This window comes from Geotrypetes seraphini, chromosome 1, assembly GCF_902459505.1.
Source record: "Geotrypetes seraphini chromosome 1, aGeoSer1.1, whole genome shotgun sequence".
Taxonomy (NCBI): domain Eukaryota; kingdom Metazoa; phylum Chordata; class Amphibia; order Gymnophiona; family Dermophiidae; genus Geotrypetes; species Geotrypetes seraphini.
In genome coordinates this window covers 351486775-351513039 of record NC_047084.1, presented here as the reverse complement: position 1 = coordinate 351513039, position 26265 = coordinate 351486775, and the positions used below count along the sequence as shown (strand labels likewise).

The 26265-nt window shown below is 41.2% G+C and overlaps 1 protein-coding gene across 6 annotated transcripts in view; it reads right to left on the bottom strand.

Moving 5' to 3' along the window:
* Nucleotides 1-383: 383 nt before the first annotated feature.
* COQ2 (coenzyme Q2, polyprenyltransferase) overlaps nt 384-26265 on the bottom strand; it is a 45046-nt gene continuing 19164 nt past the window's right edge. For 5 of the 6 annotated variants that reach the window (XM_033963898.1, XM_033963876.1, XM_033963890.1 and 2 more), the window contains exons 3-8: nt 24162-24328; nt 19110-19231; nt 18729-18814; nt 16160-16293; nt 15214-15402; nt 384-1017 (exon numbers count right to left, since the gene is read on the bottom strand). In XM_033963898.1, the coding sequence (XP_033819789.1) occupies nt 850-1017; nt 15214-15402; nt 16160-16293; nt 18729-18814; nt 19110-19231; nt 24162-24328 (866 nt within the window). In that variant the 3' untranslated portion in view covers nt 384-849. Of the gene's footprint in view, nt 1018-3024; nt 3086-15213; nt 15403-16159; nt 16294-18728; nt 18815-19109; nt 19232-24161; nt 24329-26265 lie in introns of those variants that run through there. The other variant, XM_033963909.1, reaches the window with a different exon arrangement.

The window sequence follows — 26265 nt, the reverse complement described above, 5'->3', positions numbered from 1 at the left end:
CCCCCCTTAATCTTAGTTGTCAATAAAGAACCAAGTATTTTGCAGACAACTCATTAAATAAAAATATAGCTGAATTTATCAAGTACAGCTGAAGCCTCTGTGTAATGAAAAACTTTTTTTTTTAAATTGTCCCTCAATTTAAAAAAAAAAGTTTTTCATTACACAGAGGCTTCAGCTGTACTTGATAAATTCAGCTATATTTTTGGGGGTGGGGGTAGGGGCTGTTTTGGGGGGGGGGAGGGTGGGGCTGGGGGGTTGTTGGCTTTGTACGACTTTACACTGCACGGATTTGGGTATTTTTGGAAGCTTAGCCCTTTTCAGTGTTGTAGTTGTTATTTGTTGCTTTCTTATTCACTTAATAAAAAATAGATTTGAACATAAAATTGTCCCTCAATGCAATAAAGAGATTTTATTAAACTCATATTACAGTAAATACCCTATTATCTCAAACAAGCCCACATACTCATAATAAAAAAAGCAAATGCTAAGGATGTGCATTTATTACTGTATTTTCAATTTGTTAGTGCATCTTAAAAAATCAGTGCTTGCTAAATCAGTTTAACGCAGGTTGCAGAAAACTGCTCTTCCTCTTACACCCAAATACTGGAAGCTGCTGGAAGGTACCTTCTGCTCCTCCCCTCATCAGATGTTAGATCAGTTCCTAAGTCACCCAATGGAAAGTACCAAATCAGAAACCAGAGTGGACACCGTCTCAAAAGACAACAAAGTAAATTGATTTCATCTTTCAGGATGGAAAGTCGTCAACACAAAGTTTATTCCTTAAAAAATGTCTCAGATCATACATAAATTATAATGGAACCATCTATGCCTCTCTAATGCAGCTTCTACTCATTTCTCGTCATCAGTTTCTGAAGTCTCCATTTCACTTGGATCTTTTCCTTTCCCTTTCCATAGATTTCCAAGGACAATTCCAGCAAACAGCAGCAATCCCACTGTGCGATTAGAAGTGAATTTCTTCCAGCAGTCCTCTGCTCTGTGTATGTCCAAAGTGTAAATCTGAGAGAACAAGACAGTGAAGCCATCAGTATGGACTGAAAAGCAGATAGGGCAATATTTGGGAGATAGAGGAAGGATTTATATTTAGCTCATAACTTTTCAGTAGCAGTTCAATGCAAATTACATTCAAGTACAGGGAGAAATTAGATCTTACCTGCTATTTTTGTTTTTCCTTTAGTGCCACTAAACCAGTCCAGAATTTGTGGGTTGTGTCTTTTGACCAGTGGACGGAGACAGAGAAATAAAAATAGTTCTGTGTGATTTGCTCCCTTAAGAGTACCGTCAGCCTTAGCTACTCAGTATTTGGTTAGCAAAGCAATGGATTATGTATTATCCCTTTCATTTGAGGAGTTGTACTTAATGGACCCATCCTCTATAATAAAACCCCTAAGCGTGCATGCGCACTTAGGAGGTTGTGATCCCTTCTGCCGTGATGTGTGCCTCCGTACCAAATTCAACTGGAGGTGCGTGGGTGGCTTGCGGCGCGTGCACCAGCTTTGGGCAACTTGCTGCGCATGCACTGGCTAGGAACGGCTTGCAACACCTGTGGCTTGGGGGCGTGCAGTGAATTCAGCGGTGGTTTGTGTCCCATGCTGGTAAGAAGCGGTGGTTTGTCTTAGCAAGCGGTGGTTTGTCTTAGCAACGGCTGCGAGGTGTCCCATGCTGGTAAGAAGTGGAGGGGGAGAGGGAAAGGGGGCTGCTTTGGAGGGAGGGGTGTGCTGGGGGGCAGACAGCAATCATCTGTCTAAGGCTGGTATGAAGTAGAGGGGTGAGGGAAGTAAATTTTCTTAACTGTTAAGTCTACACATCTATTCTAGTACCCGTTAATCTAACGGGCTTAAACTCTAGTGTCCATATAATGTACTCAGCAATTTGGAAAAGGTAACCTACTGGAGAAGAAATTGAATCTCAGAAGAAACTTGATGGTATAAAACTAGAAGGAAAAGAATGGCATTAGAGAAAAAAGAATGGTTCAATAACTATTTATATAATAGGGAGGGCCTCTGACTGGTTTGGTGGTACTAAAGGAAAGAAAATTAGCAGATAAGATCCAATTTCTCCTTACATAGTATCCTCATTAGAAGAGTCCAGATTCTGTAGCATGTATCAAAGTAATTCCCCAGATGGGTGGGACTCCAAAATCTCTGCCCAAATAATTTCTGTCCCAAATTGCCTGGAGCCAATAATGCTTTGCAAATACAAAAAAAAAAAGAATGATTAAATTACTGCTGTGCAGCTGCTAATCAGAGGAATCACTCTCAACTCTGCTCACGAGGTTGAACACCTCCAGCAGAAAGTTCTACAATCTTAGAAGGTAGCCTCCTTATGAAATCAATTATATACACTTAGGGCTCCTTTTACGAAGCCGCGTTAGCGGCTTTATCGCACGTAACTTTTTATCGCGCGCTAACCCCTGCGCTAGCCGAAAAACTACCGCCTGCTCAAGAGGAGGTGGTAGTGGCTAGCAAATTAGCGCGCGCTATTACGCGCATTAAACCGCTAACGCAGCTTCGTAAAAGGAGCCTTTAATGAAACATGAGCTCAGCTAATGCGCAATGACAGAATAGTGGTCAGTTTGCTTTTTCTGCAAAGAAAAAAACCTCTCTCCAACCTTGGAAATCTTTTGGTGAATTTAATACTTACAGTGCTTCTCAGCCCAGGCCTCAGAGCACAGCCAGCCAGTTGGGTTTTCAGGATATCCACAATGAATATGCATGAAATAGAGGCAGGCATATAATAAACTTCAAAGTGCCTAATTTCTAAGTGATCTTTTTTTCAGATAATACTTTTCTAAGTACCTCTATGGTCTTCAGTTCCAGCCAGCCACCAGCCAAATTATTTGAAGGCTTGTTTCTCTTTCTGGCTTTTATTCATCATCAGACCTTAGTTTTTTTTTAAGTGCTTGTGCTCTATATTCTATGTTTTGTGCAAATCAATAAACTTTTCTTATACAACTTTAAAACTTTTGTACTTAGCTTTAGCTATTTCTTCATTCTTTTTTTAAACCTCGGGAAGGACGTTAAGGTTCAACCAGTTTCACCCAAAGGCTTTTTCAAGAAAGGGTCCCCTGCAAATAAGAGGCAAGAGTTGGTAAATGCATCAGTTTCATTGTTCTAAAACTTTAAACTAATCCCTCAATATCTTAGCAGTTCTAGTTTTAGAAGTAAAATTACCCCTTTTGTTTTGCTCCACAGCATCCTGACATGTGTTTTTCTATGTAAAGATGGCCACGGCATTTTTTGGTTCTGTTTAAATCAGGTGACTCATTAACTACCTCACTGATGACATCAGTTCAGTGGGAAGAGCCTAAACTAGCGTCATCCATTCTATTTCTAAATTTAATCCTCCTGGATGCACCGTATTCAGAGTGTATATCCAGCGTTGTTCTTTGAAATTTAATCTGTTCTCAATGTAACCACCCTCCCACCCTTCTTTTATACAATCTATGACCCTCCATCTTAAATCATCTATGGCAGGGGTGCCCACACTTTTTGGGCTTGTGAGCTACTTTTAAAATGACCAAGTCAAAATGATCTACCAACAATAAAATAAAATAAAATAAAGAAAACACAAAGCACACTGAAAGGCAAAGAAAATGTTAATTATCATTCATATTCCGGGTTTTTTTTCAAAGAGGTCAAGGCTCTATGCAATGTCACCTCAGTAACAACCATACAAAAATAGACAAATATACCCCCCCTCCATTTTTACTAAACTGTGATAGCAGTTTTTAGCGCAGGGAGCTGCACTGAATGCCCCACGCTGCTCTTGACGCTCATAGGCTCCATGCTCTAAAAACCGCTATTGCAGTTTAGTAAAAGGGAGCCATAGTACAAACTATAGACCAGATATAAATTCTCAAAACGACACATTTTGATCACTAAATTGAAAATAAAATCATTTTTCCTACCTTTGTTGTCTGGTGATTTCATGAGTCTCAGGTTGCACTTTCTTCTTCTGACTGTGCATCCAATATTTCTTCCCTTCTTTCAGCCTCTTGTATGCTTCCTCTCCTCCAGACCTCATTCTCTCCCCCAACTTTTTCTTTCTTTCTGTCTCCCTATCTCTCTTTCTTTCTCTCTATCTCTCCATGCCCCCTTTTTTTCTGTGTCCCTGTTCCCCCTTCTTTCTGTCTCCTTGCCTGCCCCCTTTCTTTCTTTCTCCCTGCCCTCCCCCAAGCCACTAGGTTTGCCACTGCCATTGGGGAACAGGCTCCTAAGCCACCGCCACCCCAAGCTCTCCCTGCAGAAGCGTCGCGTTGACCAGCATTCTGCTCCCCAACGTCAATTCTGACATAGGAGAGGAAGTTCCGAGCCAGCCAGGCATTTCTCCCCATTCCATCCAGCCTGAGCCCCATCTTTCCTTGATCCAGCATTTCCCTTCTGTGTCTGACAGAATTACCATTCCACCTCTTTTCCAGCATCACCCTTCTTTGTGTCCATCTCACATATATCCCTATTTCATCAGTTTTTCAGAATCTTCATTTGTCTCTGTCCTTGTCTTTACCCCATGTTCACCATTTGCCCTTTCAATGTCTTTATCTCCCTCTCCTTTTTCAGCATTACTTCAGTGTCTCTATTTCCACTCCTCTTTTTCAGCACTACCTCCCTTCAGCATTGCTCCCTCTCTGTGTCCACCCCTGCTTTCAGCATGTCCCCTCTATATCTCTATCCTTATTAAGTAGGTCCTGCTTACCCTTTCTCTTCTTTGTGTCACTATCTCCATTTTCAGCTTTCCCCACTTTTCCTTTGTTACTGCACCCTATAGCCAGAATCTTTCCACCCTCCCTCCACTCCGGCCCAGCCCGGTATGACATATTTCCTTTTGTTTCCCTCCCCTCTCTCTTTGTCTTTCTCCTCCCTCACCCATGAGTCCTGCATCTGGCCCTCTCCCTTCTATCTGCACCCGGCAACACCCCCTGCTCCGCGGCTCTCTTCAGCAACTAGTCAGCAGCGGTGATCAAGACAGGTGCTGACTTCGAGGCCTTCCCTCTACGAGTCCCGCCTTTGTGGAAAAAGGAAGTTGAAATAAATTAAGCGGGACTCGCAGAGGGTAGGCCCCGATGTCAAATGCTTGTGTCGATTGCTGCTGCTGACGAGTTGCCAAATAGAGCCGCGGAGCAGGGGGTGTGGCCGGATGCAGGTAGAAGGGAGAGGGCCAGATAGGAAGGCTGCTGGAAGAGGTAGAAGCTCCGGAGCATGACACTGACCCCAGCCAGGATGATTTCTTTTTCAGGCTGCTGCCGCTGCCACCCCCAAAATGACAAAAACTAGACTAAACTGTAAAATTGAAAAAGCTGCCCGGATGTCCGCTGGCGGCATTTTTGACGTCGGGGAGAGGAAGGCTGATCGGCCCGGTAGATCGGGACGGCAACACCAGGCTTTCACGGAACCCGGGATTGGCTCCGCGATCGACTCACGTTGCCTTCCCGATCTACCGGTCAATCGCGATCGATGTATTGGGGACCCCTGATCTATGATGTGAGCTTTTTCCATCCAGTACTGGACTAGAGGTGCCTGAATGCTCTTTGTAGCTATACGTGACTTGTGTTCATTTAGTCTAATGTGTACTGGTCTACTACTTCTCCCCACATATATGAGCCCGCATGGGCATGTGATGGCATAAACTACATTATGAGATTTGCATGTAGTTAGCATAAGAGCTTTAATCTTGATGTCTCTGTTGAGAGGATTCCACATATGGCCCTCAATAGTTTTTGTGCACTACTGACTATGGCCTCTAGTCCAGCACTGGATGGAAAAAGCTCACACTATAGATGATTTAAGATGGAGGGTCATAGATTGTATAAAAGAATGGTGGGAGGGTGGTTACATTGAGAACAGATTAAATTTCAAAGAACAACGCTGGATATACACTCTGAATATGGTGCATCCAGGAGGATTAAATTTAGAAATAGAATGGATGACACTAGTTTAGGATCCTCCCACTGAATTGATGTCATCAGTGAGGTAGTTAATGAGTCACCTGATTTAAACAGAACAAAAAAATGCCACGGCCATCTTTACATAGAAAAACACGTCAGGATGCTATGGAGCAAAACAAAAGGGGTAATTTTACTTCTAAAACTAGAACTGCTAAGATATTGAGGGATTAGTTTAAAGTTTTAGAACAATGAAACTGATGCATTTACCAACTCTTGCCTCTTATTTGCAGGGGACCCTTTCTTGAAAAAGCCTTTGAGCGAAACTGGTTGAACCTTAAGGTCCTTCCCAAAGTTTAAAAAAAGAATGAAGAAATAGCTAAAGCTAAGTACAAAAGTTTTAAAGTTGTATAAGAAAAGTTTATTGATTTGCACAAAACATAGAATATAGAGCACAAGCACTTAAAAAAAAACTAAGGTCTGATGATGAATAAAAGCCAGAAAGAGAAACAAGCCTTCAAATAATTTGGCTGGTGGCTGGCTGGAACTGAAGACCATAGAGGTACTTAGAAAAGTATTATCTGAAAAAAAGATCACTTAGAAATTAGGCACTTTGAAGTTTATTATATGCCGTTGTGGATTGATGGTGTACATTAGATAGACAACATCATAAACCAGTGTTCTTCAACCTTTTTACACCTATGGACCGGCGGAAATAAAATAATTATTTTGTGGACCGGCAAACTACTAAGACTGAAATTTTTCTAAAAAACCATCGCCGCCCCGTCCCCGCGAGCTCGGTCCCACAAACCATCTGATCCCATCCGCACAAGCCTCAAATAGTTCCATTCACTGTCTGTTTTTCCCTGCCATCTCTCCTCCTGCCCCCCCCCCCAATTTGGTCTGGCATCCATCATCTTCCTTCTGTTCCCCTCATGGTCTGGCATCTCTCTCCTTCCCTCCCCCCTGTGGTTTTTAGCATCTCTCTCTTCTCATTTCCTCCACTCAGATCTGATATCGTTCTCTCCTCTCTCTTCTCTTTCCTTTTCTTCTCTGGTCTTCCTTCTCTATTTTCTGCCTCCATCTAAATTAAATTCTTTCTTACTATTTAGTCCTGTTTCCCTCTTTTCACTGTGTCTACCCACAGCTTGTCACCCCTTTCCCTCACCCCTCCATTATCTTACTAACTCTATTTTCTTCCCCCTTTATTTATCTCCTCCTTCCATCCAGTATGTGTTCTTTCCCCACTTCCATTCAGCATCTGCTCTCCCCTCTCAACTGACATCCATCTGCCTTCTGCTCTCTCTCCCTTTTTCTCACTTCCATCATCTGTCCCCTTCTCTCTCTACTCTCCTCACTTCCATCATCTGCCTCCTTCTCTCTCTCCCCCCCCCCCCCACTTCCATCATCTGCCCCCCCCCTTCCCCTCACCTTTGCGGGTCACTTTCTTTCCCCTAAGGGTGGCTCATGTCAGAGGGGAAGCTTTGGCCGAGCAGAACCGCTTGCAAGGAACAGTGGAACTTACTTGACGTAGAAAGCCAGAAAAAAGGGACCCGCAAAGGTGAGAGGGAGACCTCCTGGACAGCCCTCCTTCAGCAGACCCAAGAGTCTTTAGGCTAGCGGCAGCTCTGTGTGCTTTTAACTTCGGCACAGAGCTGCCCCTAAGCAGTAGTTTAGCCGTGGTTTCATGAGGCAGCCTCGGGGCCTTTGCTAGGCTGACCCACATCGCATCATCGAAGCGGGCCGGCCTAGCAAAGGCCCCGAGGCTGCCTCATGAAACTGCGGCTAAACTACTGCTTAGGGGCAGCTCTGTGCCGGTTAAAAGCACACAGAGCTGCCGCTGCTGGTCTGGAGGTGCGGAGGCAAGGCAGGAAGCATACGCGGCAGGAGTCCCGGCGAAGGCAGGAGTCCCGGCACAGCGACGGCAACAGGAAGTTGCAAGTCAGTTGACACCGGCACCTTTCGTTGCAGCGGGGACCCGAATCCTTTGCGGACTGGCAAGATTTTTTTGCGAACCGGCGGTTGAAGAACAGTGTCATAAACATTGGGCTATTTTAATACATCAGTGAAATAGAGGCAGTGCATACAAATCTCTCTCATGTATATACATTGTAGATATCCTGAAAACCAGGCTAAATGGGTGAGCCCCCAGGACTGGGCTGAGAAGCACTGTTTGTTGTGTTCATTTGGGGTCGTCGGGGAGGGCTGTCATGGGGGGGGGATTTTCTTTTTTCTTTAATGGGGCAGATATTGTGCATGCGAAACATGTCGGGTCACTTTCTCCCAGGCTGTACCTACTAAATCTAAGTTTAAATAATTTTTGAATACAACTATTGAATGCTTTTGAATGTCTAAAGTTTTGAAGTTTAAAAAAAATCCTTGAGCTGCTACTATAAATTATTAAACTAACTAAAATTGCTATAATTACAATAGAGAATTTAAAACATAGGATATTGGCTGATGATGAAGAGCCATGTAATTCTCCCTGCTAAAAGTTCTGGTTAAGCGGTGGAGTGGTGGGTCTGAGGCCAAATAAGATAGAACTCTTATATCCAGTTCTGGACTTTGATTGCTAATTATTAATGTTCTGGATAAAATTTTGATCTGTACCATTAAGTATTGGAGCTATATGTGTAACATGAACAGCATCTGTGCCCTTTAAAAAAAAAAAAAAAAAAAAAATGGTTTCCTGCCCCAAATAGCTGAGTAGCAGGAGACTGCTTTCGGGGCTTCCCCTGCCGGCTCTTCACATGTGTGAGAGTCGCTCTCACAGCGATCAAGCGGACAGCAGAATCGGGGATTACAACGAACCTCAACGTAAATCATTTGTATGCAAACATTTTAGTGCATGACTAGCTCTTTTTGAATTGGCCAAAAATCGGGTTGGAGCAGACCCACACCATGACAAATATCAGGAGGTTCTGCTTCACGCAGCGAGTGGTGGACACCTGGAATGCTCTCCCAGAGGAGGTAATTGCGGAATCCACCGTTCTAGGATTTAAGGGTAATCTAGATGCACATCTCCCTGTGAGAAGCATAGAGTGGTATGGGGACTAAATCTATGCCAGGGTACACCTGGCGGGGCCTCCGCGTGTGCAGATCGCCGGACTTGATAGACCTAAGGTCTGATCTGGAGTTGGCAATTCTTATGTTCTTTAGTGCATCTAGCCCACAGTGAACATGAAGTTAAACATAAAGACTTGATTTGCTGAAAAGAGAAGCGTATCTCTGGAAGCAAAGAAAGAATTTTTCTGAATAATAATACCGGGTTCCACAAACTAGAGAAGGGGATTTTAAGCTGATGCTGCTTTGGAATGAAAATAGAAATCAGGATGAACTAGACTGAGGGCTCCTTTAATCAAGCTGCGCTAGCGGTTTAACGCACGTAATAGCACGCGTTAAACCACCGGCCGCACTAGCCGCTAATGCCTGCCTTGAGCAGGCGATAGTTTTTTGGCCAGCGCGGGGGTTAGCGCGTGATTAAAAGTCACGCGCACTAACCCCGCTAACGCGGCTTGATAAAAGGAGCCCCGAGTATAAGAAACGTGGGGGGTGTTTGGATTCTTAATTGATTTATAATCAGTGTTTTGATATTTTAATGCGCCTATTATGCAGCACACTGGCTGTTCAGAGGAATTATGCTCTTTGAACTACAGTTGTTTGTGTTACAATGATTGGCTGCCTTTGTATTTTAAATTGATCATTAATAAAAAAAGATTTCAACTAAAAATCAGGATGAACTATTACGTTTTAAGTTTATTAAAAATTTGATATACGACCTTATCATGTATTTCAAGGTGGTTGTACAATTAAAATTAGGGTAATACAAATAGTATATAGGAAAAAAAAAAACCCCAAAAACAATTAACATAAGAAGACAACAAACAGAGCACCAAGACAAATTATAAAAAGACTGAACAAACCGATACAAAAAGGAATAGGGAGAACTACAATGTAATTTTAAAGAAAGAGAAGATACCGGGGGAAAAAAACAAGAGGGTGGGGTAATAACATGTAAGTCCAAAAGAAATGGACCAAGAAAGGTTTTAAAATCCTTATAAGGACAGTTAAACTTGGAAAGTATCTTTAAAAAGGAACGTCTTAAGAGAATACTTGAATTTCTCAAGGGTTGATGTCTCTCTTAACGAGTTCGGGGCTGAGTTCCAAAGGGTGGGAGCAACCACTGAAAAGATAGTATTTCTCCTAGTATTGATATGGCTCAGTGATGGAATGGCTAGTAAGTTTTGATCAAAGGGTAAGATTCTTAAAGAGAAGCAGAATGAGACACTTAAAGGACTGGTTTAGGGACACGCATCATTTTTCAGCAACAACATCTGAACTTGCCCTTTGTACACTATATCACTTCAGCTATTTGTTACATACTAAGCACCTCCCGATGCAACCCCCCACCTACAGCAGATCTTTTGTTCAAGCCTCTGCATCGTGTGTGGAGGAGCTTATGCAAATCCTAATGGATTCCTCATACAGCAACGCCATTCTTGCCGTTTTTGGACAATAGAGATTTTCCACTGGGAACATCGCAGTTCCCCCCTTTGGTGTAGCGAACCACTCATACACAATACATTTTCCAGGTTGTAACGTCTACTGGCTCTTTGGATATGTTTGATGCCTTACAGTCTGATTTACATTGGACAGCCAGATGTCTTCTTATGTGTGGTCTATACCTCGGGAGGGTCTCACTGACAAAAGAAGGGAGTCTATCTCGGAGGCGTTATGTTTGTCTGCCCAGACTCAAATACCATTAAGGTTTCATCAAAGGTTTCTACAAGAGCAGCTGGGAGACCTTCCGTATGGTTTCTATATGGACAAGTGGACTGGGGATCTAAATTGTATGGTCACTGGTCCCATAATCAAGAAAAGCATCCAACATTCTTCACACATTATGCCACAGGTGACTTTAATTGAAATGAACTACAAATTTTTACTGTGTCTTTACAGATCTCGGGCATATCTCTACTGAACCAAGATGTGTAGTACTGACCAATGTCTTAAGTGTCATCAACCTATGGCTACTTTGGGGCATCAATTCTGGTCCTGTCCCTTGGTGCAAGCCTTTTGGACTCAGATTAATCAACATCTCTCTGCTATGTGGCATTATACGTATACTTTTTGTCCTGAACTGATATTTACGTCGGAGTCTATTTCCCGTTCAGCCCTGAAGGTTTTTTGGAACAAGCTATTTTATTGGGGGGGAAAAAAACATTTTACATTGTTGGATAACAAAGGATCCACCAACTTTGTCCCATTGGCGTACCCTCATGATACAGCAAGCCTCCATGGAACGACTCTTTTTGACGTCATTGGATACTACACCAGGATGCTTGTTTTGTAATATTTGGGAGCCTTTTTGGCTCATCTTGACTCCTAAGGCTCGGAGCCATTTGTTGAACCCATGACTTTGTTGGAGCTCTGGATGCTGGAATATTTTTGCTGTTTAGTGTAATTGGGTGGGTGGGAGGTGTAGGGTTGGCTATGGAGGGTGGTTGGGTGGGCAGGCACTGCTTTGTACTTCTTTGCTGATTTCCTGTCTATTGCTTATGGGGGGGGTGTTCGTATGTTTATTGAAAATTCTGTTAATAAAAAATATATTAAAAAAAAAAAAGAGAAGCAGAATCAAACTTTATTTGGGACAGGAGAAATGCTTAAGATGTTTAGTGACCCACCTAAAGAAGGTAAAACATAGGAACGTGGAGGGCTATTCTTGTAGAACATTTGAGTCTGCCTTTGTACGTTTCTTGCAAAACATCCAAAGTCGAAGACGGAGAAATGGCCATTTTTGAATGGGACATCCAAATAATTTTTTTTTTTTTAAATCCCCTACTTGGGCATCTAGGCCACCAGGATGTCTAACTCTATTCACCATTTTCAACCACAGAAACATCCAAATTAGAAATGTCCAAATCTAGACCATTTAGATGTGGGAGAGGCCAGCACTGTAATGGACTGGCCAAACAGGCATCCCAATAAAGCAGTGGTGCACCTTAGAGGGCTCTGCTGTGAACTTCACATAAAGGGTGCCAGATAAACATCTCACCATAATCCCCTTAAGATGTATGGTGATCTCTCCAAAACTCCTCCAAAACCTACTGTACCCACCTACAGTGAACAGCCTATAAGACCCATTAGGGTTTGTGGCACCAGTCACCATCCAAGGAAGATCCTGACTTTGTGAGCTCTCTGCCATTACCACCAGTGAAGAAGCATGGAGAAACGCCCTAAAGGCACTTGAACAACTCCAGGTCCAATGTACCTTTGCCTCTGTGTTACTCACGAACACTTGCCACAAGTAGAACTGTCTTTTCTGATGCCTCTGAAAAGGCTATAGCTGAAGTAGCCTACTTGAAGATGATAGATGCCTGCAGCAATGCCCATGTGGGATTCATCTTTGGCAAGGCTAAATTACCACCATAGCCTAATCACACTATGCCTAGAACTCTGTGGAGCAATTTTGGCAGTAAAAGTGGCAGAAACGATTGTAAACGAGATGGATATCCAACTGGACTCAATCAAGTTTTACACAGACAGCAGGGTAGTGCTGGGATTCATATACAACCAAAGTAGAAGATTTTATGTATATGTGAAGAACTGAATAAAACGCATCAGTAAATCCACTCAATCCGACCAATGGCACTATGTGTCGGCTAACCAGAACCCAGTAATTCACCCCAAGAGAGCCATCCCAGCAATCTGGTTGATAGGACCAGATTTCCTCACAAAATCTTTCAAACATGGTGAAGTCTTTTAAGTTGGTGAACTCAGAAGGTGATGTTGAGATCCGCAAATAAGTAACTGTCTTCACCACTGTAATCTCCATGGGGACCTAAGGACGCACCATCACAGACGATTTTCAAGGTGGACTACACTCAGAAGAATCACATCGCAAGCTCATTCCAGTAGAAGCCAGAAAAGAGAGCCAGCATCTGTCATCACTGGCACCTTTGCACTAAGCTTTTGATAGTTGAAGACCTCTTCCAAATAGAGAAGATCATCTTGCACTGTGTGCAGCAAGAAACATACACTGCAGAGCTTCAGCACATCAACAAAAGGAAAACCATTCCCAAAAACAGCCCTAGTCAGAAGCTGAATCCCTTCTGTGATGAAGATGGCTTGCTGAGAGTGGGTGATCATCTCATCCATGTCAAGATAGACAACATGGAAAACAACCTTTTGATTATACCGGCTGACACCATATCATCATCCTGCTTGTGCACCATTACCACGAGCAAGTCAAGCACCAAGATTGACAGTTCACCGAAGGAGAAGTCAGAGCTGCAGGAGTGTGGATCATTAGAGCAAAGCATTGCATTGCTATACTGATCCACAAATGTGTCAAATGCCACAAACTACAATTCAAAAGTTCAAAGATCAAAAGATGTCAGTTCAAGTTCAAAAGATGTCAGACCTACAACCTGAAAGACTCAGTGTTGAACCACCATTCACCTATGTGGGGTTGAGATAGACCAGAGAAGCTAAAACAGCAAGTGGTGGGCTGTGAACATCTAAGTTAAATAGAGTTGATGGACACTTCAAATTTCATAAATGTCTTCTGAAGATTCCTCTCAATCCACTCTGATTGCAGATCCAACTTTGTGAGCATTTGCAAGGAACTGAAAATGAACCGAGAAGATCAGGGGTCTCTGTGGAGAAATGCAGTACCTGAGTAACCATCATACACATGGGTGTTCAACCCTCTTCATGCCTCACATATGGGAGGAGTTTTGGAGCATATGATTGGGATCACTCTCCAAATCCTAGACTCTTATGCTCTCAGAAACCACTACACTCTTGAAAGAAGTGTCTGCCATCATTAGCACAAGACCTCTGATCCCAATATTGTCTGAACTAGACTTGCCCTTAATCTTAACACCTGCCATGTTCCTGATGCAAGACAGGTGTGCCTCCAAACCCACCTGGAGACTTCAACATAACAGACTTATGCAAACAGCAATGGAGGTAAGTTGAAAGCCTTGCTAACATGTTCTGGAGTTGATGAAAGAGAGAGTGCCACCCAATACTACAGACCAGCAATAAGTGGCAGACTAGCAGAGTCAACATCCAAGAGGGTAACCTCGTCTTACTCAAAAATAACCAAGATTGGACTCTGGCGCTGGTCACCAGAATGGCTCCCAGCGAAGATGAGAAAATCTGGAAAGTGGATGTAAGAACCGTGAAAACAGGGTACTGCAGACCTGTTACTGACACTGTGCTCCTTATGCCACATGACGAAGTATGATCACCATGGACCTCCATCCACCTTTGAAAATTAAAAGACTCAGAGACTCTCTTTTTCTTTATGTTGTCTATGTTTTCAGTCTCTCATTTCAGCACCTATGAGACTGCAAGAGAGAAGTCATCTATCAACCAGAGACATCAAGAAAAGCCAGAAGCCATCCGACCTTCAAATTCCAGTTATTTATAGACTTTGAATGGACTTTGCATGCTGCCAATCATGTTAAGTATTAATAATAGTAATAGTGGTATACACCAATACCAGGTGGTGAATGTTTTGCCTCTGGCAGCCTCATGCTAGTTTATGATATAACTCTAAGATGTATTTAATGTTAATGTGTGTGCAAAGTATTGTATGAAATGTCTCATACATACTGCAACCACTCCTGCTTACCTGTATAAGCTTTGCTTCTAGTAGTCTTTCTCCTAAGGCCTTCTCCCCTTTTCTCTCATCTAAGCTCGAATCCTTTGTCTCACTGCTGCTATTTCCTGGTATGACCTCTCTCTGCTACCTGTTACCAAGTTCTGTCTCTATTGGTTTCTTCTTTTCTCTCTCCTAGACTAATGGGTATTCACTGAGGACCCTTCTGCTTCCATCTCATCTACACGAGACTCTATCCCCTGCAAACAAAGGACCAGCTTTTTCATCTGAAGCTATCAGCATTTCATCTCTGGAACTTGGAATATACCTTACTGTTTAACTATTCTCTCACCTCTGCCACAAACCTGTTCTTCAAATCTTCACCTCTGACTACAATATTCAAAAATCCACCAACTGTGAGTACATCTACTATATTTATTCAATAAAGTATATTTCAGAAAATTATAAGGACTTCCTGCGTGTACGTTGGTGTGCTAAGGTTAGCTTTCTGTAGAATATACCGCATGTCTATTGAGACTAAGGCATCAAGCTACATGAGAACAGAATAGTGTCTATATATGCATGTGAACACATGTACATATGCATCTGTATCTGTGTGCAGGTGAAGAAGCACTAGACAAGGAATTTTGCTTTGTAACTTTCATAAAGAATAGTCTAACAAGAAAGTGTGAAAGCAACAAACCTGATAAAATAGGTGGACTCCCATGATAGCTACAGCAGTGTAGTAGGGGAATGTCTGCTCACAGTTCAGTCCTGTCATCACCAGCCCCGATAGCATGGAAGCACTGAAGCCACTGAGCCATGGTTTAGTCTGCTCATTGAGCCGTAGGGCAGTTGACTTCACCCCGACAATTGCATCATCACTCTTGTCCTGGAAGAAAGGGTAAGGGAAGAGAAGGCAAATAAAACTGTGCCCCTGCAAGCTAATAAGCATCAAAAGGATAGGCTCTGATTTTGGAGATTTGACCGTTGCTACTGAATGGGTACTTTGATAACACAGTAAATGGTGGCAGATAAAGATTAACCGGCCTACTCAATTGGTCCTCTATCACTATCTTTTGATTTTTAATTGTTACTTTTTTGGGGCAGGAGTCTCCAAGCCCAGTGGTCAACGGCCACAAACCCAGTCTGTTTTTCAGGATTTCTACAATGAATATGTATGAGATCTATCTGCATTCACCGCCTCCATTGTATGCAAAAAGAACTAATGCATATTCATTGTGGAAATCTAAAAGGATTGTTTATTGTACCTCATTTTGAGATCTAATCAAAAAGCAAGACATATGTAAATATAATACACAAATACTTATTTTATGTATATATTTCTGGTTTTACTTTTCAAACTACTATTTGTTCTGCAGCATTCCAGTTTCTGATATTCCCAGCTACCCACAGCTCTCAGAAAGAATCAGAAAACTGGGCCTTTCTGCCTTAGCTCTAAAAGAGTGAGCAGGGCCTAAGCAGCAGCTTATTGCCAATTTTCTCCATTCCTCCCCTCTTTCATTTTTTTTTTTCTATTTTAGTAGGGGAAACTAATAAAGCCAGATGAAATGGACGCTTCCGTTTACTTCCACAGACAACCAGTGTCAACATGATCAGCGGTTCTGTTCATGCTCATTTCACGCTACCTGGTGTGCGTAGATTGTGTCATATATCAATGTCCACATCACACCGGAGAAATATAAGGGCAGGCAGACAGACCAGTCACAAGAGCCCTTAATTGCAGACCAGCCAAGTAAAGCTCCCCAGTTAAAAGTCAGCCCTAGGTGCACAGAAAAAACATCAAATACCATCACACTTATGCAGAACAAGTCCAGTAGCAGCTAATCTTAACAGGTTAACAGCAGCAAAAATGTTACATGCATGCTCAACACTCAATAAATCAACATAATGAATACAGAATGCACACCACCATGAAATACTTGGTTTCTTCTGAACCATGGTCAACATACAGCAATATTATGTATATCTAGCTGGTCAAATTAAATTCAATAAGTAGAAAATGAATAAATGAAATGAAGGAATATTTATTAATTATTTATAAATACACATACAAAAAAACCAATGGGACTAATGAGGAGTCCAGTCAGCTTGAGTCTGTAAACCCAGCTGGTATTCTGAAGACCCAATGGTTAATTACTAGCATGTTTGCTCAAACCCATAAAGAATTTCCACTTGTTGAACAATTACATATCTGTTATATGATAGTCTTGATGTTACAACATCCAGCGAGGACTCCAAAAACTCAATTAAATTCACAACAAATGTTTCAACTGGACAAGGAACATTTTGGTCTGAGATATATATATATATATATTGGGCTCGTACCATAGGTGGAATAGCTTCAGAAGGCATATTTAAAATCTCTTGCATATATTTCCTGACCATGTCTAGTGGAGAAACCAACAGAGAATTTGGAAAATTGAGGAACCTCAAAGTATTTCTCCTTTGTAAATTCTCAACTAATATCCTCCCTTTATGCACAAGCTCTCCCTCTATAGAATAACACATTAATCAATTCTTAGAACCTTTCCTATCATACATACTCTGATTCCTATATAAACATTTTCCACACTATCCAATAAACTTCTTATGTCATTATTAGGCAACTTCCAATCTGTAAACCGTATATACTGATATTCTCCACTATATTCTCTTATCACTTGATTCCCTGATATGTAATTTTCATAATTGAATCCTCTACCACACCATGTAATGTACATGAATCACTGTTATGTAATTTATCTAGATAATCTTTATTACGCAATTCTTTTGGTAATGTCCAAATCTCCTATAATTTGTATTCCGCCTTGAACAATATATAATGTATAATGTATTCAAAATTAATTTTCTTATGAACTGTTTTCCTACCTTCTTCTACTCTATGTTTATAACCTAACTAATTTATTTTTCTCAAGTACTTTAGCAAGAATGTGAGCCTTTGGGACAGTCAGGGAACTCTAAGTACTCTCTCTTCATCTTAATTAATCTTACTTATTGCATTTCTTCTGTTTCTACTGTAAACCGCTTAGAACTTCACGGTACAGCGGTATATAAGAAATAAAATTATTATTATTATTATTATATTCCAGCTTCCTATGAGAAGCCATTTTATCTTTAATTAATAAACCACAAATCTCTTAGAGATCACTGATCATTTTCTCTCTATAAGCTCTATTTTTGTGTCTTGCTGTTCCAGTGTGGAAAGTTCCAAAATAGTTCTAGAAACTTCTGGCATCTGAAGATGAAATTCTGAAGATGAATCCAATACAGAAAGACAGAGGGACTGTATCATGTCCCAAAATATTTTCATATCCACATGATGCTGCCTGTGCCACCCTAATTTACTCACTGGTGAACCAGCTACGCTGTCACCCCTCTCCTTAAGTCACTTCACTGGCTCCCTATCTACCATCGCATACAGTTCAAGATCTTATTGCGGACCTACAAATGTGTTCATTCTGCTGCCCCTCAATATCTCTCCTCGCTTCTCTCCTTACACACCTCCCAGAGAACTCCGTTCCTCAGATAAGTCACCCTTAATGTTATCCTTCTCCTCCACTGCCAATTCCAGACTTCGTTCCTTTCATCTAGCTGCCCCCTATGCCTGGAATAAATTACCCAAGTTTGTCTGTCAAGCCCCTTCCCTTGTTTAAAAGCAGACTGAAAACCCACTTTTTGATATAGCTTTCAATCCTTAACCCTACTCCTCTGCCCTCCAACCCAGCCCGCTGATTAACTGTTCCCCTTAACTATATCCATGACATCCTGTTTGTCTGTCTTGCCTGTTTAGATTGTAAGTTCTTTCGAGCAGGGACTGTTTTCTTATTCTTTGTGACTCTGTGCAGTGCTGCGTACATCTGGTAGCACTATAGAAATAATTAATAGTAGTAATAGTAATTTACTCAGGTCTCCCCACTGCTGTTTTCAAAAGACTGCAGTCACTCCAGAATACTTCTAGTTCATGCCCACATACGTGATCAGGTTTGATCTTGTTGCACACTGCTTATAGTTTCCCCATGGACATATAATGAGAAGAAAACCCCTTCAGTAGATTAGAGAAATGCTTGGATGCAACTTCAGCAAGCAACAGTATATAATTTTTAGTAGGGAGGTTGTAAATGAGGTTAGTATTTATTTTTATTAGAGAAATCATGAAACTGCAAGTGACATTTCCAAAGTAGCATGCAGACTCACCCAAAACAAACTGTGGCCAGTAAGTGATCCTCTTCATTAGGGGATACGTGATCACAAGAGACAAAGAGGCTGCACCAAGGGCAATGCTGCAGGGACACAAAGGGGCTAAAATAACTACTTGTCTTTGTTGACTGTTGCACTGCATCTCAGACCCAAACCCAGGCCTAAATACCGAATCCCTGTTTCACAAATGAGGTAGCGGCTGAGATGGGTGAAGATCTCCATGGATCCAAATGCTTGACATTTGAGAATGTTGCAAGCAAGTCTAGTTGTACGAATAACCAAAATATGTAAACGGTTCCCAAGAGGAGGCCAAGAGAGGCAGAGAATCCAGTTTGTACATGGCATAATGGCATACAACAGAATAAGGGTGTGTCTTACCTATAGTAATTCAGGAACAGAAGTATGCAGAGCGCCAAACTCAGCTGTCCCCCAAGAAAAACAAGAGACTGGAAGTAGGAAATATCACCAACAGCTATTGGTCGACTGGCTGTCCTTTCCACCTAAGTGAGGGAAGTAAAAAAAAAAAAAAAGATCCTAGGCTAACACCCTTTCATACAAGCATTAAACATAGTCTGCAGAGTTACTTAGCAGGTATCAGCAGACCCAGAGATGCAGCAACACCACTCCAGCTGTTGTACCCTTAAGAGATTACAACTCCTGAAGCCAGCTTAAAGTGTCATGTCATGTTCTTACATGGATGACATTGAGAGCTTCTTTGGTTTTATTCTAATAAAATTGTTAATTGACTCTCCTCTGGCTGTTGGAAGGTAACTTCAACCCTACTTTTTTTTGACTGCCCTGTTCAAAAGCTAGCATACACTTAGGGCCTGATTCTATAAAAGGTACCGGTCAGTGTGATTGTCAATCAATCACTAGGCACCGCTTATAGAATCACGCTTAGCGGTGCCAAGGCATCGCTAGGCATCTTTGTGGTAGGTGCCGGCATATTAGGCCAGGTTTTTCCTGGTCTAATTTACCGGTGCCTAACAGACACCTAAGTTAACCATGTCTATTCTCTGCCCCTAACCATGCCTACTTTTTGGTTACACGTTGTTAGGTGTCAGTAGGCACCACATGATAATCCGTACATAACACTAAACATAGAAACATAGAGTATGACGGCAGAAAAGGGCCGTCGGCCCAACAAGTCTGCCCACTCGAAGAACCCTCCCTCAACAAGAACCCTCTTTTTAAGCAGCGGCAATTCTTATGTTCCCCGGAGTGAACCTACATGTTGATCCCATCGTCCCTTGAAGTCGAGTGCGTTACTAAGTAATTAAATTTTTAAAAATTGCTTTTTAAAGGCGTGGCCAATTACCATGCCAATTAAAAAGAAATTTGCTCACAAATTTGTTAGGCATCTGCGATTAGGGTGCCGTTTATATAATCAGGTCCTTAGTTCTTCATATCATGTATTGCCCCCTTTTGCAGCAACGATGGCTTGCAGTCTTTTCCAATAGTTGTGAATGAGGCCCTTTAGTTTTTCATGTTGTACAGCTGCTCATTCTTCTTGGCAAAAACCTCCAGATCCTGTAAATTCTTTTGTTGTCTAATGTGCCACACTTTCACAAAAAATGATGATTATGTCACAAATAAATGTAGGCAGTGCTGCTTTAGTTTAAAGGGGTGTGTATTTCAATGAACGGAGGAAAAAGCCTCAGACAAATGCCCTCCCACCACCACAATGGTGGATAAAAGTGGTTGGATGGTAACCTCATTGGCAGAAAACCTCCATTGCACTCCCTATTAAATTAACTGTAAGCAGGGCTGTCTATGCAATTGATAGATGAAAAACTTTCAACTTATCTATGATCGGTACACCGACGATGGCCAGCGTTTCACCAAACCATATAACCTTTTTTGTCACGTTCGATGTGAAATCATTATATACCATTATCCCTCAGGATGAAGCTATCGCTACTGTGGAGGAATTTCTTCAGAACAACATGAGCAATCATAGAATTCCTATCCACTTTATAATACAACTTTTGTCTATAGCCATGAAAAGAAATTATTTTAGATTTGAAGAAAAATTTTTCCAACAAATCTCGGGGGTGGCCATGGCACCCTCGATTGCCAATCTTTTCATGCAGAAATTTGAGAACAAGTGGATCATGAACAACCCTTTTTCTGAGAAAATCCTCACGTGGCTACGGTTCATTGATGACTTTTTGTCATTTGGATAGGCTCTAAAGAAGAACTTGACCAATTTTACATTTGGCTAAATTCGAGGCATCAGAATGTAGAATTCAGTATAACATGTCATCCTATCATATATCTTTTCTGGATGTCAGTGTCTACAGAGAAAATGATTCCATCAGAACGACAGTTCATAGAAAAAGTACCGATAGGAACACTTTTCTCAGCTTCTCCAGCAATCATCCAACTGCCTTGAAACGTAGCCTACCCACATCTCAGTTTTTTCGGTACCGACGTCTATGCTCGGACACCGCAGATTACAAATTGAAGAGCAAGCAATTATATACTCGTCTAAAAAGTACCCTTCAACTGTACTGAAAAAAGCTTACAACAGGGCTAAATTCCTAAATAGAGATCTTCTATTTCTGCCTAGAGAAAAAGAAAAAGACAATGAAACAGTGGATAATATTGTCACATGTGTACTTGAATATTCCCCTAACATCAACAGCATTACAAGGATTCTTAGACATCATTGGGAAATAATGGAATTGCATCCAACCTTCAGTGACACGCATTTAAGGATGGCTTACTCTCGACAAAAGAATTTCAAAGAACTGCTTAGTCCATCTGATATTAGGGATCCATACCCAATCACTGCTCAATCAACAGGCCATTTCAAATGTGGCAGTTGCTCCATTTGTACTGTCACACGGGAACTCACCAACTTTTTTATTCATCCAAGTACAGGTCAGATGTTTAAGTTAAAACACATCACCACATGCACCTCCACTTTTGTGGTCTACATTTTCATTTGCCCTTGCCCCATGGTCTATGTGGGTCAAACAACTCGCCCTTTTAAAATACGGGCTATCAAACACAAAAGCTGTATCCGAAATAATAGACTTCAGGCCCCCATGGTTACTCACTGTTTAGAACGTAACCATTTATTTACGGACTTACAATGTTGTGCAATTGACCATATAGACGCCAGCCATAAAGATCGACAACAGCGATTGTTAAGGGCAGAACAAATATGGATCCACAGACTGAACAGTGAAGAACCGAATGGGTTAAATTCAAGACTCGAGTGGAGTATATTTCTTTAACTCCAGTCGTTTAGACTTTTGAAATTCCAGTTTTTTGTATCTCCAGTTGTCGTGGTTTTCACGCTGCTTTTGAGCACTAACAGCAACAAGAATGAGTATTTATTTCTTTTTTGACACACATTCTTTAATGGTTTTATTAATACAATTGAAAAACATAAGAAACATCACAAAAATTAAGAGAAAGACAAAAAATAAAAAATTTAAAATTTAAAAATTAAAAATCAAAAATCATAAATTAACAATCTATAAAATTTTAGACATGGACTTACAACAGAATGTATACACGTCTTTTTTGGAAGACAACTCAATTTTTGACAGCCAAGTAGTCTTTTGAGAACCATGACTGCATGTTGTTGTTTTCCTCCTTTTGACAATTATTGTGATCAGCAACGTAATATTATCGATCCACTACGTGTCAGCAGCTTGATCAGCATTTTCATTGAACAACCACTTCCGGGTTTTGACGTCATCTCCCGGGAGCTTTTTAACCCTGTACAGTTGTGATGTGGCCATCTTTTTGATCAGAGGAGACGCCTTTCGCGTCCCGGTTAAAAGGTATGTCAAAGTGGCTTCTTTAAATTTGTTTGAAGTTATGCATGAGTCCAGTTTTTGATATAATCTTCTTTTCTGGCCCTAGTTTGATCGGATTCTGTTACACCCTGAGGCAGCAAATTGGTGAAACGCTAGCCATCGTCGGTGTACCGATCATAGATAAGTTGAAAGTTTTTCATCTATCAATTGCATAGACAGTCCTGCTTACAGTTAATTTAATAGGGAGTGCAATGGAGGTTTTCTGCCAATGAGGTTACCACCCAACCACTTTTATCCACCATTGTGGTGGTGGGAGGGCATTTGTCTGAGGCTTTTTCCTCCGTTCATTGAAATACACACCCCTTTAAACTAAAGCAGCACTGCCTACATTTATTTGTGACATAATCATCATTTTTTGTGAAAATGTGGCACATTATATTATCGATATTTCACATATCCAAGTTTATCTTGCTATAATTTTTTTGTTGTCTACCATGAATTGCAGGTTTGAGTTCTCCAGAACCTTTATTTTTTTTCTGCAGCCGCCACTGCAGAAGGGTCAACTTAGCCTTATGTTTTGGATCACTGTCATGTTGGAAAGTCCAAGTATTCCCTAATATGCGCAGTTTCCTGGCTGATGAATGCAAATTCTCCTCCAGTATTTTCTGAGAAGATGCCATCAGTTTTGACTAAATTCCCTGTGCTGCTGTAGCTCAACCTCCCTATTCCCAAACAGCAGAGATCTACCTCTATACTTCATGGTAGGGATGGTGTGTCTCTCTTCACAGGCCTTGATGACTCCTCTCCAAACATAGCATGTATGGTTCAATTTTGGTCTCATCACTCCAAACTATTTTATTCCAGAAGTTTTGAGGCTTTTCTAGATGTTTTTTGGCGTACTGTAAGTGGGTTGCTTTGTGGCATTGGTATAATAATGGTTTTTTTCTGGCAACTCTATCATGCAGCCCATTTTTGCTCAAGTATCTCCTTAAGGTGCATGCTGAAACAGTCACACACCACTTTGTTTCAGAGAAGCCTGTACTTCAGTAGAAGTTGCCTATAGGTTTTTCTTTGCATCCCTACAAAGTTTCCTAGCAGTTGTGTCTGAAATCTTTCTGACCATGGCTTGGTATTAACAGAACCCATAATGTTCCACTTCTTGATCATAGTTTGAACAGTTCCGATTGGCATTTTCAAATCTTTGGACAGCTTGTTTATACACAGACACTAATTACAATCAAGTAAGGCACAGGTGTGGATATTTATCCTTCATTGACATCTCAATGTACGTGTCTCAAGTGTATATTATCAGTCCAAACATTCAAGAGTATGTAAACTTTTGATTAGGTCAATACGAGTTCAGTTATTAGGATTCAGCTGACGAATATTCCTAAACTAAAGAATGGTGTTTTGCAGGATCACTCATATTTTCCACCGCTTCAAAATTCTGTCAGGGGTATGAAAACTTATGAGCACAAAGGAATGTTTACACTGAATGATTTCCTGAAAAGAAAGGTTTAGACATGCAAGAAAAATAAGCTAATTACCTCCCTCTGGACAATTTGATTTAATTTCTAATGGACTTTTCAAGCCACTGGAACATATAGAGAAGAAGGGGAGAAGAGCACAAATCAGCCCAAGAGGCTTCTCTTACCTTCCTATCAAAGTCCCGATCCCACATGTCATTGATGGTACATCCTGCTCCCCGCATCAAAATTGCCCCCATGCCAAAGAGTGTCAGCATAGGCAAGTCAGGCAAGCAGCCCTCATCTGCTGCCAAGCCAATACTCCAGGTACAAGGCAAGTACAATAGCCAGGTCCCTGCAAAATAAAGCAGAAGGAAACCAAGGGTCTTCTGTCATGTCGCCACATAATGTAACAAGTGCAAGGTCAGAAAATCAAATGGGTGCAACTGAGAGCAAATTGCCATGCTAGGCCTTAGGCATATGAGAAACATTTTCTATTACACAGATAATGCACAACGTTCCTCACTAGTTATATTATGATGGCGACTTGGCGGAGGAGGGGAAAAGTTTGTAATTCTTTTAATACCAGCCTCTGAAATTCTTCAGTTGATGAATCCATAGATCCAGGGGATACCCAACTCGAGGGTGGGTTAACACAAAATGGTTCCATTAAGGATGCTTATTTCAAGGAAGTTTGATCAACTCATGCCAATCACATCCTCTGCCATGTCATGTCATGTCATGTTGTGCACAAAAGAACAGGGGAAACAAAACCACAAAACTCAAAAGAGCAAAACCAAAGTGGAATTGTCCAATCAGAATGGTGCACCAAAGAAGTGTCTTTCAACTCATCTGATAGATCCAAATGCCTTTATTCATCCAAAGTTGTACGGATTCATACAATGACTCAATGACTCGACATGTACACGTTTCGGCCTACCCGGCCTGCATCAGGAGTCTTAGGAGTCTTTGGGTGTGCAATGAAGTGACCAAGAACTATTGCAAACCAACCAAAACGTTGTTTCTGCACGAAACTTTGAAGCACTGTGCAACGACGCGGCCTTGCTGTCTTTTACTTGCAGTAAGGCCACGTCGTTGTGCAGTGCTTCAAAGTTTCATGCAGAAACAATGTTTTGGTTGGTTTGCAATAGTTCTTGGTCACTTCATTGCACACCCAAAGACTCCTAAGACTCCTGATGCAGGCCGGGTAGGCTGAAACGTGTACATGTCGAGTCATTGAGTCATTGTATGAATCCGTACAACTTTGGATGAATAAAGGCATTTGGATCTATCAGATGAGTTGAAAGACACTTCTTTGGTGCACCATTCTGATTGGACAATTCCACTTTGGTTATGTCATGTTGTGCTACATAGTTACTCTTCAAAAGTAATTAATTACAGTTACTAAGATAGTGAATAAGTAGCTAGCTACTGTACTTTATCAATTACTGCAAGAAAGTAATTAACTACTAATTGTTAGTAACTTAATATCACTCAACACTGTTGTCAGCATCCCCAGACTTCTCCCCTGCTCTTGCAGGAGTTTTGCCTTTCTGATTTATAAAGTTGAACTACTTTTGCTCGCAGATCCTTTGATATTTGAGCAGGGGAACCTGGCGGCAGATATAGGAGCCCTGCTCATTTTCCCAGGAAAGGGAGTATGCAAAGGGCTGCTGAAAAGCTCTCAGCCCATCCAAGAAGAGAATGATGTGGAGGCATGAAACTTACAAGTTAATCCACACTTTTCTTTTCAATGATATGAATGTAATGTAATGTAATTACTGTGGTCATTTATATTTTGCCAAAAGAGCCGCTCCATTATTTCTTCCAAGGGATCATAGTTGGAACCTTTTTCCATATATGTAGTTTGTTTTACATCATTTTGTGAGTAAAGCTCCCTCATACATTAAAGGCTCCACAGATTTTATGATTCAGTTGGATACATGTGAGAACTTGACAGAACCTCTCATATTAGTGACAGCTAATATTGAAGTGCTATACACCAATAATCCGCATGAAGTAGCCTTTGGAATTATAGAGATTTTGGACTCTTTCTCTGACTTTAGGAACCTGCCAACCTCCTTTTTGATTGCCTTACCACGTTTTATTTTACAAAAAAATGTATGCTTCGGAACAGGTATTTTTATTTATTTTTACAAAGGGTACAGTTATGGTTGCCACAGTAACCCCTGATGTAGCAAATTTGTATGTAATTTTTGAACAATAATTTTTATTGTCCACTCCATTTAGTCCATATATCCTATTTTGGAGAATTGATGACATATTTTTGCT